General features: G+C 41.2%; 1 protein-coding gene across 3 annotated transcripts in view; it reads left to right on the forward strand.

Moving 5' to 3' along the window:
• The window catches only part of piezo1 (piezo-type mechanosensitive ion channel component 1), a 98471-nt gene that overhangs the window by 53105 nt on the left and 28928 nt on the right, over positions 1–16438 (forward strand). For all 3 annotated transcript variants that reach the window (XM_035944723.2, XM_023262809.3, XM_035944724.2), the window contains 10 exons: positions 42–190; positions 432–590; positions 1339–1445; positions 4673–4839; positions 6183–6359; positions 7810–7935; positions 9346–9546; positions 9806–10010; positions 11908–12012; positions 14858–15014. In XM_035944723.2, the coding sequence (XP_035800616.2) occupies positions 42–190; positions 432–590; positions 1339–1445; positions 4673–4839; positions 6183–6359; positions 7810–7935; positions 9346–9546; positions 9806–10010; positions 11908–12012; positions 14858–15014 (1553 nt within the window). The remainder of the gene's footprint in view (positions 1–41; positions 191–431; positions 591–1338; positions 1446–4672; positions 4840–6182; positions 6360–7809; positions 7936–9345; positions 9547–9805; positions 10011–11907; positions 12013–14857; positions 15015–16438) is intronic.

Raw genomic sequence — 16438 nt, forward strand, 5'->3', positions numbered from 1 at the left:
AAAAAATCTCTTGTAATGAGTAACTTGTTCATATTTTTCAGGTGTACTATTCTCTGTGGAGACGTATGTTAAAGCTCTTCTGGTGGCTTGTTGTGGCCTACACCATGTTGGTGCTGATCTCCATCTACACTTACCAGTTTGAAGACTTCCCTGGGTACTGGAGAAACTTTACTGGATTCACAGAAGAACAGTACGTACTTCAAGAAAAGCTTGAGGCAGTCTTAACTTTGCTGATACTTTACCTTAGGGATAAAATACACTGTTAGGTTTCTTGAAACCACTGTGCTCTTTTCACTCTGTGCACATTGTGTACACTTTCCCCATCTGAGTCCATATTAGTAGTATGGTATATAAAAAAGTAAGGAATAAAAAATATATTCAAGAAAAAGCTGAAATAAGAAAGGTGTAATCATTTCCTCTGTCATCCTCAGGCTGGCAGCGATTGGTCTGGAAACTTTTGCTCTGTCAGAGCTCTTCACCAGTATTCTGATCCCGGGCTTCTTCCTGCTGGCTTGTATTCTGCAGCTGCACTACTTCCACAAGCCCTTCATGCGAATCACTGACCTGGACCACGTTACACCCATACACAAGTAATGCAACCTAAACACATCTACTCCTTTTCTTTGTTTTTAAGATGCAGACAGACATTGTTATTTAAAGTCACAATGAAATGGAAATATACACAACTGCTCATAAATTTGGGGTCACCCAGGCAATTTTTTGTTTTCCATGAAAACTCACACTTTTATTCATATTATTCAAGGGTTTTCTAATCATCAATTAGCCTTTCAACACCATTAGCTAACACAATGTACCATTAGAACACAGGAGTGATAGTTGCTGGAAATGATCCTCTGTATCCCTATGTAGATATTCCATTAAAAATCAGCCGTTTCCAGCTAGAATAGTCATTTACCACATTAACAATGTCTAGACTGTATTTCTGATTAGTTTAATGTTATCTGCATTGAAAAAAATGCTTTTATTTCAAAAATAAGGACATTTCTAAGTGATAGATAAATAATTGAAGTTAGTGAATGAACTAACAAATGAATGTTTCTTTTCATGGAAACAGGCTTAACGTTGACATTATTGCAGCACCATGGACTGCAGGACACACAGAACTTAAATGACCAGTGCATTACACTGATGTTTTACTGTAAATCCAGGGGAAATCATTTCAAATTCTTCAGTTTTAGAATATGCCCTAAAAATACGCAAATGAATATTCATGTTCAAGCCTGTGTTTTAACACTGATGTTTCCCATCATCACATATTACCTAAAAATTATACTTTTATTCTTATGTAACAAGTAAAAAAAAATTATCTTCCTACAGAAAGAAGAGCAGTGAGAGAACTGAACAAAGTGATTCTGGTAATGTGGGGTTGAACACAGAAGAGGAAGACCTGGTGACAAACATCGATGAGGAATCTGAAAATGAAGGTAAAGAAAAAAACTGTTAGATCTGTTGTTGTTGCTGTTGTTCCATTATATATTATTTCAATTGACTTACTAACCTCATCATTGCTTTTATGAGACTAATCAATTTTTGCGTTATTGCCTCGCTATAGATCACTGCCGAATCTCATCCAATGCTTAATGTTGTACATTTTAGCTGCCTTGTTAAAATACTCGCATTCTGGGAGAGGCTAGGAGAGATCAGTGAACTATGACTCATGGGCAAATGAGACGACTGTCAACTCTAACTCTGGAACACGGAAATGTCCACTGACTCAGGAGCAATCTTTGTTTCGGCTGACTGTGAAACAAACTCAGGAAGAGCAGAAACACTAGTTGGCTCATGTAGAGTCTTTGTGTCGACTGACTCAGAAAGTCTTTAGCCCAATCCCATCCTCTTGTACTCACAGAATCACTGCCTTTAAGGTACATTCCCGCCAAGTGTGTGAGGGTTTAGGGCTGCCTCACTCTCAAATCATCCATTGCAGAAGGTATGCAGACTGTTAAACCCTCTCTGCATATCTGCAGACTGTCTTGTCCATAGTTTATAATGAAACTGGTAACGTGTATCGGTAGGACGTTCAGCTCTAAATGATAGTTGCTTGCTGTTGTGTGGGTTTTTTTGCATGTTTGTAGAGTTGTTTGTTTTTTCAGTTAAACATCTACGTAGGATTTACAAATGTTAATGGTTTTCCTGTCTTTACGTAGTTTGTAATTTGTAATAATGTCACAAAACATTGAGTGAACAACTGAGGTGCTAAAAAAACTGCAAATAAAACAAGTTGAAATATACTTTTTCAGTAATGACATATGGTATCTGTGATGATTGCGTATTCCACCTCTCCATTTTTACTATTTCGAATCCTCACAAAGTCACATGTCTAAGCACTACAACACTAGTACTTAGGCCTTAGAGTGGAGATTGGGATTGGGCCCTTGTTTGAGCTGACATAGAAGCAGAGGAATGGAGGAAACATCAGCTGACTCAGGAACAGTCTTTGCATCAAGTGACCGTGGCAGTGACCAAGACTATGTCAGATTCAGGAGTGGACAAGGAAACTGTCAACCCAAGCAAAGGAGAGCCATCAACCAGCCCAGGAACAGAGGCTTAAACACCAGCACTCACAACCCAATCTGGAAATTGATTGCTTTGGTGAAGTGCTGCAACTTGACAAAGACCTGGCAGTGACAAGGAAATCACTTGGAGATGGGCTACAATTCTACAGTTTCAATTAGCAGACACTTTTATCCAAAGCAACGTGCATCTGACCGCTAGATACAACACAAGCAAGGTTGTAATTAGGAGAAAACAACCTAGATAAGTGCCATAAAACAAGTTCAAGTGTGACAATAGGACACATTGCACAGACTGCAGGGCATTGCTCTGGATGCACCCTACTTTGTCAACACTGTTCTGTTCATCTGACAGAGATCATAAAGCATTGTGGTAGGCTATAATGAAACAATGGACAGGAGATACAGCTGTGAAACACGTAACTGACATCACTTTAAACTGACAAGGTGTTCAAGCACTTTATGCTTCCACCTGCTGGCAAATTTTATGGAGATGCCGATTCCATTTTCCAGTAGGCTCACCTGATCTAAACCCCTTAGAACCCCATACCGGATGTTGTCAAGATGAAGATTTGAAACACTCAACACAAAAATACAAATGAGCAAAAAGTTTATCTTTCTGAATGAAATTACAAGGGAACTTTTTTCACAATATTCTAACTATTTGAGATACACTAATAGACTAAGGAACACACAAGTCATCACACAACATCAGTGGAGCTACACTTCCTTCTGGAGGACTCATCAGAAGATGGCAACTAGGGATCATGGGGGGGCAGAATCGGGCAGGGAACTGGCAGATTCAGTTCTGGCTGACTAAAATATTGCTGAAGACTAGCAGTTCTGGAGCTGCATGACAGGGAGACTCACTGTTTCTGTGGGGGCGGTAAGGAAAGTTAGGCAAGTGCCACTGGAGGAGACTCCAGGGAATCATCAGAGGTGAAATCAGACAGGTACTGCCTGGAGACAAGCAGTTTGGAGGCTGTCAAGATGGAGACTTGGATTCATCATGAGAAGAGCAAGAGGCTAGCCATCACAGAGGCAGGACAAGTGGCAAGCGAACACAGGAGCAGTAGCTGGCAGGAGGCTAGCAGGATGGTGTGTAGCTGATTCAGGTGCTGGAGATGACAGGCAGTTGGCAGACTTGGCAACAGAATGGTGGCTAGCTGACTCAGGAACTGTAACAAGCAGGGACCTGGTTGGCTGGGAGGTAATTGACTGGGGACCTTTAAGGTGGCTAGAAGGCTGGAGACTAATCAACTCAGTAACTGGAACTAGCTAATGAGGAGGCTCATAGCCTGTGGCTTGGAGGCTAATCACCTGAGTGCTGGTTGGTAGGTAGTTGACTCAAAAACACCAACAGACAAGAAGCTAGTAGGACGGTGGCTAACTGATGGGTTGCTAACAATCAGAAGCCAAGCTCAGAGCTAGCAGGTTGAAGGCCAGCAGACTCAGAAATTTAAACAAGCACTGAACTAGCAGGCCACAGGGGTGGCTGGGAGCTACTGGAGGCCTATAAGGTCATTTTGAATTTCACAACCACAATCAAAATCTCAGCCATTCAAGGAATGAGCAAGGGACTAGATGTGATTGCCTCCTAGTTGGATGTTCCTAGAAAACCTCCAAAGAAATGTGTACAGAGAGCATGTTAAGCAGATGCCCGAACCACCTCTGCTGGCTCTTTTTGACACAAAAGGGCAGCGACTCTACTCCAAGCTCCCTCCAGAAGTCCAAGCTCCTCACCTAGTCCAGTCACCCTTGGTCCTGCAACATTATTGGACTAAATACTAGAGACTTGGATCTTGCATGTCATTACAGTACATGATAACCTTTTCTACGCCCCGTGTCTGCTTGCTTGGCCTATGAAGTGCAATACTAACAGCTAGACCTTCAAAGTAACCCGTATGCTTTGTATTAGCTGTATATTTAGATTATATTTACATTTGGTGAATGTTCAGACTGCTGTTAAGAAAGAACTAATGCTAAAAAATATGTTTTATTTATTTGACTTTTGGTCGTCTGTAAGTACAATCAGTAAGGCATATTTTAAATATTCTCATGCACTGATGTCTCAGATGATTTCTGTCTGACCTTCATCCTCTATTTCGTTCATTCATGTTTTCTTTTCCCTTGTTTAGTGGAAATGATGCCAAGTAAATGGGGTCTGGTGATGGACAGGTTATTGGTTCTGTCCAGAAGGTTCTCTGACATTCTCACCACAGTTCAAGTATTTCTCTGGAGGCTTCTGGAGTTCCACATCCTCAAGATGGTGGCCTTGTTGTCTGTGTGGGTTGCACTTGAAGAGGTAAAATCTGGAGGAATGGTGCCGCATGTGTGAAAGGAATGGAATAGAGAATTAATGAAACACCACACAGGAAATAGGATATCTTTAGTTTTTATTGACAAGGGACGTGTTGTTCTGTTCTATTTACTGCAGCTGTAGAGTGTTAACATGGGACATTACTTTTCAAAGGTGAACAACTGACCAGTAAACAGAAATAACTTGCTTAAATGAGATATCATTCAACATTTATAACAAAACCACAGAGTCAGACAAAGGTCTGAAAGGACCCATTTATGTATTATAATATATACAGTAGACATGGTAGACCCACATGCCTTAAGATATTTTAGGGAAAAATGTGCAAGATGAGCAATTTTTTGGAAATGAATGTTTTTGGATTATTGTATCCATTAAAGGGAGGTGCGGGGTGGAGCACTGGTTAGCACTGTTGTGTCACACTTCAAAGGTCCTGGATTCGAATCTCGGCCTGGGATCTTTCTGTGTGGCGTTTGCATGTTCTCCCTGTGCCAGCATGTGTTCTCACCGAGTGCTCCGGCTTCCTCCCACAGTTCACAGACATGCTGAGGTTAATTGGTAATTCTAAATTGTCTGTAGGTGTGAATGTGCTTGGTTCTCTGTGTGACGCTATGATAGACTGGTGAACCCTGCCTTTACCCTAAGTTAGCTAGAATAGACTCCAGTCCCTCTGACTTAGGGTGAAGGCAGGATATACACAGTCCAGGGCCACATAGACACCCAAGCACACTCACATTCACACCTATGGACAACTTAGAATCATCAATTAACCTCGTCATGTGTTTGAACAGTGGGACGAAGTCAGAGCAATTAGTAAGAACATGCAAACTCCCCACAGGAAGATCCCTAGATTCGAAATGAGGACCTTCAAGTTGGGAGGCAACAGTGTTAACTACTACACCAGTGCGGTGCCCCTGCTCTTATCCGAGTCATTTAATATTTACTAGATTATACATACTTCAAGCTGTAGCACCTGGTTGTGGCAGCCTTTTACTGTTACACTAAGTGACCAGAGGAACACTTCTGTGTTAGCAAGCAGAGAGAATAGTGGGGGTGTAGCTTGTTAAAAGCACCATGTCCAAAGTCTGCTGTGAGGCTTAATTACCTCCAACAAATGCACATGAATTAAGTCAGGATCAACTAGGGGGATGCTCCATCAGTGGCGTATGTAACAACTGTGTTAATGACCTGTATCATGTACATGTTGGTTTAAGCGTGAAAATGAATGAGGGGCACATACACAATACGTGACCAAACATTTTTAGTTATACTGTATAGTTTGTGTGCATTATGCCCTAAATACAGTCCTTTTCTGTGCTCATCTTTAGCCATCTGTAATGAATCTGGTCCTGGTGGTGCTGTGGTCCCTGGCAATGCCCTATGGTCGCTTTAGGCCCATGGCTTCCTGTCTTTCTACAGTCTGGGTGTGTGTCATCATTGTGTGCAAGATGCTATACCAGCTAAGTGTTGTCAACCCTGAGGAGTACTCCCGCAACTGTAGCATGGTGAGACATTTGCACACATGCTGCATCAACTCAGGAATGATGTTAAATTTCAGTTGGGAACTAACAAAGTCCCAGAATATAAATAAAAAAACAAACAAAAAAACAAACAAACAAACAAACAAAAAAAAACAACCAGAGAGCAAAAACCCACAACTCAATCGGCTAAACTGTAGTAATTTTTAGTTCCTGGCTAGTCAGTCTTCCTTTAATTTTATGTCTAGCAATACCACAATGTGAAATTACATGTGATAATATCATATATATGTTACGGTGGGGGAAATCGGAGAACCCAGGTGCAGACAGACAAGAGACAAACGGATGCTTCTAAGAAATTTATTCAAATACAAAAACAAACTAAACTCAAGGAAGAGCAGGAAACAAAACTGGAGGGGAAAAAATAAACCAGACCTAATACAAAATATGCAAGACAACTAAACTCAAAAACTAACTACACTCTACACAGGAACACTAGGAAAACACAGACAGAAACACTAAACTAAGACAACAAACAGTGTACTCACAAACCCAGGGGGGAACAAAACTAAGGGGGCAAGTTAGGCAGGTACAGGAATCCAGAAGCTGGCGGGAGACAGAGGGGACCGACGGTTATCCAGGGATGGGGGTGAAGCAGACAGGAGGTAAGCAGGGCTTGGTGGGGAGAACAGGATCCAAAAGGGGAACAGAGTCTATGGTCCAACAGGGAACAAATGACAGAGCTGGCTTATATACTTAGAGGTGGAATTGCAAATAGGTGACTGGTGTGAGCTAATTACAACAGCTGATTCACATTGCTGCAATCAGACTGCAGGCAGGTGGAACATTCAGGAAGCAGAGAGACACAGGAGAGAGGGAGACATGCAGACAGACAGAGGAAGCCAGAGATACAAGACAAGGAGAGAGAGAAGACATGGGACGAGTGAGGGAGAGGTATAGGAGAGAGAGACTAGAGAGAGTAAGAATAGGGAGAGACAGTTGGCAAACAAGAAAAAAGGAGGGAGAAAGAAGGGAGAAGGACAGAGAAGAACAGGGGCAGGAGCAAGGACCATAACAGTATGAAATAAAAGTAATGTAATTTTTACTGTTACTTTCCCCCCCTTAGTTTATAGCATTTTTTGCTGAATACTGACGTGTTGTCAAAATAGCTTGTATATAGCCAACAATTTGCCATGAAATTAAAATTTTATAGATCCCCAAAAAATCATTTAACTACTGTTAAAATATAAAGCAAATGGGAATAAAAACAGAGAAGATAACTGAGGAAGCACTCTACTAGCATCTGGCCCATCAACAAACCTAAAAACACCTTGTCTCCTTTTTGTTCTTCATCACAGTCAGTGTTGTCATAGTGTAACTTGACCAGATGCAATTATAATGTTCTGTGGCAGAGATGGAGTGATCGGGTGTTTATTGTCCTACTTATGACTTATGTTATTTCTTTTTTCTTTCACAGCCTCTAATAAATTCCACCAACTTGTTACCGGAGGAGATGATGAACTCTTCTTTGTATAAGGAGCCGGTGGATCCAGCCAAATGGTTTGGCATCAGGAAAGATGTTACCGCCCTAGGTTACAGCAAGGTACGTTCATGGGCACCTGTGGCTCAGGTGGTAGAGCGGGTCATCCAATGATCGAAGGGTTGGCGGTTTGATTCCCGCTCTGTCCTAGTCATGTGCTGTTGTGGCCTTTAACAAGACACTTAACCCACCTTGCATCCAGTGCTGCTACTCACACTGGTGTATGAATGTTGGTGGTGGTCGGAGGGGCCGTAGTCGCGGATTGGCAGCTACGCTTTTGTCGGTCTGCCCCAGGGCAGCTGTGGCTACAAATGTAGTTTACCACCACCAGAGTGAGAATGTGTGAGTGAATGAATAATGGATTCATTGTAAAGCGCTTTGAGTGCCTTGAAAAGCCCTATATAAATCTAATCCATTATTATTATTATTCAGTTGAAATATCCTAATTGATGCAAAATGTACAGATGATCAAGATTGACTGTACAACATAAACACAAATATACGAAGTAAAGGAAAAAGTATTGGTAAAATAAAAGTACTGGTAAAATTTATCAGTGTATGCAGGATGAGAAAAAAACTCAAATCCATATTTGTTTGTGACCAACCTTGCTTTTTACAGTTATTCTATCAGTTCACAACCAGACGTGGTGTGTTTTAAAGTGCTTTTCTGCTCAGCACTTCTGAGTCACCCTAGCCTTAGCTCTGTAGCTTCAACCAGTCTGGCAGTTCTCTTCTGACCTCGTTTGACACCTCTAGATTAGAACTTCATTTGAAAGTGACAGCTGAACCTGTCTCAATCAATCTTTAACATATAGGGTTTGATCATCTCTTTGCTCTTAAAGTGTATCTTTTGCTTCTTTTACGCCTGGCATCCACACTACTGCAGCATTTTAAGACACCTAAAAAGAGACTTTTGGAAACACTGCCTATTCTGCTATACTGTGAAAAGCCCAAAGCTGCCTACAGCTCAGAAAGACAGACACACAATAAAACGGACAGAGGACCACAAGGAACACATAGAGAGGGAAACAACAGAAACCCAGGGTGGTACAACTGAGGTCATGAGTCATGATAGTTTCTAGTGGTTGTGCTGAGGTATTTTATTCTAATCTGTGATCACTGTGAAGAAAACAAAGTGTCCAAATATATCAAAAAAGTGAATAAATCCAAAACTATGTGCATAACTGCTAAGATACATACTACACATAAATGAGTAACTATTTTGCTTTGTTATCTGTATGAACCAATTCATTAAACTGTCTGTGCCAACTTTGGGTTGACTGTTTTTAACACCCAGTCTACTGACATAATTCAGTCTGTACTCATAAATAATTACATTACAGATTACATATCCATACATTAAAAGTCCTTTGTATGCTCAGAGTGATGACGCAGTAAAATGCTTTGGCTACATCTGAAGGGGCCATGTAGTTCTTCTATTAATTTTCTTTCTGTCCTGAATGTTTTTTGCAGAATCATTTAATAGTGCTGATGTTGTTGGTGTTTGAAGCAACAGTGTATCGTCACCAGGCTCATCATTACCGTCAGATCCAACGATCCCCCCCACCAATCCCTGCTCTCTTCCCTGCGGCCACAAGGGACACTTTAGACCAGGGCCTCATACCCTGCTTCAAGTATCTGCTCAACTACGCCTTCTACAAGTTTGGGCTGGAGGTAGCTGGGAGAGATTACTTCATCACATGAACTTGGACTTTGTGGACCATAAAATATTTAAAATGTTTAAAAGTAAATGAAGGAAAACAGTGAACATGAGAAATTGCAAATGTTCTTCATGTTATTCTAAAGAAGATGTTATGCTAAAGTCATTAATTTAAATAGCTATTTCAGAGCATCTGTGTTTTGAATGCAATTAAGTTTTTTGTACTGTTACTTAATTTTAATCGTCAATAACCTATCCTTTTTCTAAAAAAAGATTTGCTTCCTGATGACGGTGAATGTGATTGGCCAGCGGATGAACTTTTTAGTGATAATCCATGGCTGTTGGTTGGTAGCAATGTTGGTGAGGCGGCGGCGTGAGGCCATTGCTAGGATCTGGCCCAGATATTGTCTCTTCCTGTCCATCTTCATGATTTACCAATATCTACTGTGTGTGGGAATACCACCCGCTCTCTGCATAGGTGAGTCCTGCTTTAAAGCTGAATGTGACTTGATACCAAAAATACAATAATACACACAACTGCAGTTGTTCAGCTGTTATCGGTATATGAACTCACTGGGGCGCCCGTATAGCTCAACGCGTTAAGCGGGCAACCCATGTACAGGGGCTGGTCCCCGATGCAGCTGGCCTTGGTTCGATTCCCGCTCGCGGCCCTTTGCTGCATGTCTGTCCCCGACTCTTCTCCCCTGTCTCTCTCTCACTGCGCCTATCTAATAAAAAAAGCTGACAAAAAGGCCAAAAAAAAAAAAAAAAATACACTCACTGGCCACTTTATTAAGTACACCTTACTAGTTAAAGGTTGGACTCCCTTTTACCTTAAAAAACTGCCTTCATTCTTCATTTCATACTTTCAACAAGGTGTTGGAAACATTCTTCAGAGATTTTGGACCATATTGACGTGATAGCATCATGCAGTTACTGCAGATTTGTTCGCTGGACATCCATGATGCGAATCTCCCGTTCCACCACAGCCCAAAGGTGCTCTGTTGGATTGAGATCTGGTGACAGTGGAGGCCATTGGAGTACAGTAAACTCAGTGTCATGTTCAAGAAACCAGTTTGAGATGATTTGAGCTTTGTGACATGGTACATTATCCTGCTGGAAGTAGCTTTAGAAGATGGGGCAGTGTGGTCATAAAAGGATGGAAATGGTTAGCAGCAATACTCAGGTAGGCTGTAGCATTTAAACGATGCTCAGTTGGTACTATGGGGCCCAAAATGTGCCAAGAAAATATCCCCCACACCATTATACCACCAGCAGAAGCTTGAACCATTGATACAAGGTAGGATTGATCCATGCTTTGTTGGTGTTTACGCCAAATTCTGACCATCTGAATTTCAAAGCTGAAATCGAGATTCATCAGACCAGGCAACGTTTATCCAGTCTTCTATTGTCCAATTTTGGTGAGACTGTGCCAAATGCAGCCTCAGTTTCCTGTTCTTAGCTTACAGGTGTGGTCTTCTGCTGCTGTAGTCCATCTTCTTCAAGGTTCAACATGTTGTGCGTTCAGAGATGGTATTCTACATTCCTTGGTTGTAGCGAGTGTTTATTTGAGTTACTGTTGCTTTTCTATCACCTCCAGCCAGTCTGCCCATTCTCCTCTGATCTCTCACATCAACAAGACATTTTTGTCCTCACAACATCCGCTCACTGGATATTTTCTCTTTTTCGGACCATTCTCTGTAAACCCTAGAGATGGTTGTGTGTGAAAATCCCAGAACATCAGCAGTTTGTGAAATATCAGGTATTTCACAAGATCTTCTGGGCCAGCCCGTCTGGCACCAACAACCATGCCACATTCAAAGTCAACTAAATCCCCTTTCTTCCCCATTCTGATGCTCGGTTTGAACTTAAGCAAGTTGTCTTGACCACGTTGACATGGATAAATGCATTGAGTTGTGGCCATGTGATTGACTGATTAGCTATTTGTGTTAACAAGCAATTGAACAGGTGAACCTAATGTAGTGGCCGGTGAGTGTACAGTAATGAACAAAAGTTATATCATACCCCTGAATAGAAAATTCAGAGTTACAGGAGTCATTAGTAACCCAAGACTGCCATGATATACATGGTCTTTAGAAGTGTATGTAGACTTTTGAGCACAACTTTATGTACTGTATGTTCAGTTTATTACTTAGGTCACAAAGTTAAACAATCTCCTACATGATGAATGTTGTGCAAAGGAAACTTTAGATTATGTCCCATGTGGCATCACATCATATGGTGCTAAAAATGAACTATTCTTAAAAATACTAACTGTAGAATTGTATAAAGTTAGTTAAATAATGTTAATATTGCACACATTTTTACTTGACTGCTTGAACCTCTCTGTATTCCCTGTGTCTGTTGTCCTGTAGACTACCCATGGCGGTGGAACACTCCAGTGTTGATGAACTCAGCTCTCATCAAATGGATCTATCTGCCTGATTTCTACACTGTGCCTAACTCCAAAAACCTTATAGGTCAGTTTGTGTGCCTATTCCTGCACATTTGTCTGTGTTTGCATGTGTGAACAAAACACATCTACCTTTGTCACACTGACACCTTGTCATTCTAAAGTATTGCGTACAAAATCTGAAAGATACGTTTAAAAAAAAAAATCAGATCTAAGAGGCATATCTGTTTTCTGATCTGCTCTTTTTTTGTTTTTTTTCAAAAAAATGGTGTTGATGTTTGCTATTGAATGCCAACACCCACTCACTATCTACTGTTGTCTTAGTAACTTCTGCACTATGCACATTTTCATAGAACTAATTCCGTAAATATAATAGTCTTGTCATATACTGTCACTGTTTTCAGATTTTCAGTACTGTTTACCCTCAGTAGAACTAATTAAATTCAATGTGCTGTATATTAGTATTTTGCCATTTCTTGATCAACATTAAGGTTTTTTACATGAAACCTTAGTAACACACCATGTGCAGTTTAACATTTATGGTGTTCCAGTGGCTGGATTCCCCCGAGTGTTAAATGTTTATTTAATATATCTGCAGGAAATGTTGAGTTTTATTAACCTTAGTTTAGCAGCAGACTAAAAGTAGAGCAAAAGGAAAGCAAAAGTGTGTCTAATAGTGGGGCAGCATAACTTACCATAGCATAAAAATTGTTCATTTTTCATAGAAACACAAAATTTGGTAGACGTGTTGACAGGTGTAATAGGAGCAAACCAGATATTCATCACAATTGACAGCCTGGTGGCCTTGGCAACCATTTTTCAAAATGACTGTCGGTGGGTTGGTCAAACATTTTTCTACTTTATTAGACTTAAATGCAACAATAGATATCATCTAAAACTGAGAATCAAATAAAATAATCACTCGCATGTATCTTACAACTGAAAAGAATTTGGGAGTTTTATCATTTACACCACAATATATCATTAGCATTACATAACTTTTTCAGGTTTCGTTTCCTTTGTCTAAACTTTTTTGAGAAGTGTTGCTGGCATCCAATTCAAAACGAGCCTTTATTTTTATTTTTTTATGTTGTTTCTGTACTCTTTTCAGTTGTATATAGGGTTTGAATGATTTACAAATCATTGTATTCTGTTTTTAGTTACATTTTACAGTGTTGCATAATTTATGGAAACACAGCTCAAACGAAGTAATATATTTTAAATAGTTTGGATTCCTTTACATTTTGTTTATGTTATTATTACATGCAACAGTGTGAATAAATGTTGCATTCACACAATAATACTACCTAAAGTAGATTGAATCCTGGAGTCACTGGGATGGTGATGTTGGTTTGGCCCCATGGGTTGTTTTGCCAGCAGCTCATAATGACCTGTAAAGTGTTAAGACAAAGCAACCTCTAGTGGCCTTGTGAATAAGTGCATGTGAATTCTCTGCTCACTTGGGAAACATCACCCTGGTAATATTGAAAGTGTTGCTTCCTAATACATGGTTAACGTTGTGAAAGGGTTTATCTTAATTCACAGCATGGTTTTTCTGAAGGCTGTACTTCAGTACACAGACCTCTGCTTCTGTGAGGGAGAATGTAGTCACCTTAAGATCTCTCATTTACTCAAACATTAAACTGCCTTACCACAGTTGATGGCAAATTGTCTTGCCGTAATGAAAAATCAACAAATTAACATAACTGGGTCAAATACAAGACTTGTTACAGGGTATGTAGCTTTATGAATGGCTTCAGTAGATTTGGGTAACTTTGTTCCATGGCCTATATTAATACATTTCTGTACATGCTACTGTTATGTTTCAATTTAGTTAGCATTGTAATGTGTTAATTATATAATGCTTTTCTTTCATTTATTATTGCCTTACATTGTAATCAAATCTTTTTTTTCTTCATTTCAATTTGGATGTAAATCATTGTGTGGCGCAGTAACAATCGAAACAGAAGCTTGGGAGTGGGAAAAGGGTTCTATCTCAGTAAATGCTAACATCCGTCTTTAAAAATCTATCCAGGTGTCTTCTACATATATAAAGATAAATATATACCAAATTTGGCACCTATTTCACAGATGAACAGTAGGATAGCACAATTAGCTATGCTGCCCTACTATAAACCAATGTGACCAATGAAGCAGACTAGAGGTCGACCGATATGGGATTTTCAAAGGACGATGCTGATACCGATTTTTTAAAAAAAAAATTTTCAGCCGATGGCCGATATCTAAAGCCGATTGTAGAAGCCGATATCCTTTTTTTTTAAAGCACATCGAATACAAAAGGCAATTTAAACACTGAAAGTATATACATGTATATATTACAAATTAAATACACTAGTAGAACTCTAACATTTATTGAACACAAAAAGTGAAAAAGTACAATAACATAAAAAAAAATACCTAAAGTTTACAAAAAATACAATTAAAAAGTAACCTGAAAGTGGTTAGGGTTAGGCTTGTTGTTCCCTGGCTCACTCGCTCTGCTCATGCTCCGCTCTCTGAGTGCCGGGGGTCCTTCTAAGGGAAAAGCGGTCGCGGCAGCTGCCCGTACGGGTGCCTGATCACAAATCGGCTTTTTATTTGTAAATATCGGCCGATGGCCGATATTGAAAAAAGTCCATATATCGGCCCAAAATATCGGCCGGCCGATATATCGGTCTACCTCTAAAGCAGACACTGTCCAATCCCTTTTGTCTGAGTGTCCACAACCTCTGAACCTTTATCACTTTTATCTTTTCCTATTATAAGCTCAACACATACTGTAACTCTGTCTCAGTACTAAAGGGAATGTAAGGCAGAAACCAGTGTTCTGTACTTATGATCATACTGATGATGATGATGATGATGATGATGATGATGGCATTGGCGGGTTTTATTGTTGTGTATGTCCACAGCGGACTTTGTGCTGCTCATGTGTGCGTCCCAACAGTGGAAGGTGTTTGAGTGTGAGCATACGGAGGAGTGGATGGTTCTAGCGGGAGAGAACACGGACGAACCTGAACCAATGGAAGGTCGACCGTTTAACCCTGCACCTAACTTCATCAACTGCAGGTAAACAGTGTCTTAAAAAAAAGTGTGTCTGATTTATTACTCAGTCACTGTTTGTCTGCTGTGCCTGTGTTATTTTAAACCCTACTCATGTAACACACACATTAAACTGAAAGCAACGGTCAGCTGTAACCATAAAATACCTTGTTATTTTGCTTTTATGAAAACGAGTAAATATAAATAAATTTTACATAGATGATAATGATATAAATAAATGATAACCTACTAAGCTTTCAGTTGAATTTACTTTCACACTTGTGAACAGTAACTCTCTACAACTCATACTTCCATTGACAGAAACTGCAGATTTAACAGGGGAAAGAGACAGCAGGAGCCATGATCCTGAAAACTACTTAATAAAAAATGTACACTACTGTTCAAAAGTTTGGTGTCACCTAGGCAACCTAACACAATGTAACATTAGAACACAGGAGTGATGGTTGCTGGAAATGTTCCTCTGTACCCCATGTAGATATTCCATTAAAAATCAGCCGTTTCCAGCTAGAATAGTCATTTACCACATTAACAATGTCTAGACTGTATTTCTGATTAATCCAATGTTATCTTCATTGAAAAAATGGCAGTCTTACAGTCTGCCGTCAACATGTTGGCATGGGTGGGCAGACTAATAGACAGGGTAATGGAGCGATCTGCAGCTGGAACTCTGCAGCAGTCACAGCCGGGAACGGGCATTCTCCCTCCGGCTGTTTTTCTTTTGGGTTCCGTGGGGGCTGGCCAGTGCCCCCCAGTATCCCGAGAATCCGTTTTCCCAGTTCCCGAGGGGGTCGACGCCGCCTCACCCGTTCCCGAGGGGGTCGACGCCGCCTCGCCCACCCAGGAGGAGCTCCAGGCTGAGTCCTCAACCGTCCTAGAGGGACCGAGAGCTGCCTTACCTGATCCCAAGGGAGTCGACGCTGCCTCACCCATCCTGGAGGAACTCCAAGAGTCCTCGTCTGTCCCCGAGAGGCTTGATGCTGCCTCGCCTGCGCTGAAGGGGCTGGATGCCTCGCCAGTCTGGGAGCGATCCCGCCGCCAGCGTCCAGCCGGATCGCCGGAGCGATCCCGCCGCCGGCCGCCTGCTCGCCCGCCGTAGAGGTCCCGCCTCCGCCGCCGCCGGCCCCTGTCCAGACCGCTGGAGCGGTCCTGCTTGCCTCACCTGACCCCGGGTTATTCCCCGGAAGAACCCTGACTGCCTGGCCTGCCTGCCAGTGGATTTTGTGGACTTTTTCTTTTGAACTTGTTTGTGGCGTGTGCGGAGCCGCCCCCTGTGTGGGACACTTGGTTTTGTTTTTCCGGACCGATTCAGACCCCCGCTTCCTCCTGTAGTGAGTTCGGGCCTAGTTGGCGTTTTTGTTAGTGTGAGTTTTGTGAATAAAACCCTGTTTATTCAAGTCTGCCTGCTCTGTGCCACTCTCATTTGGGTTCGA

Source organism: Amphiprion ocellaris, chromosome 16, assembly GCF_022539595.1.
Source record: "Amphiprion ocellaris isolate individual 3 ecotype Okinawa chromosome 16, ASM2253959v1, whole genome shotgun sequence".
Taxonomy (NCBI): domain Eukaryota; kingdom Metazoa; phylum Chordata; class Actinopteri; family Pomacentridae; genus Amphiprion; species Amphiprion ocellaris.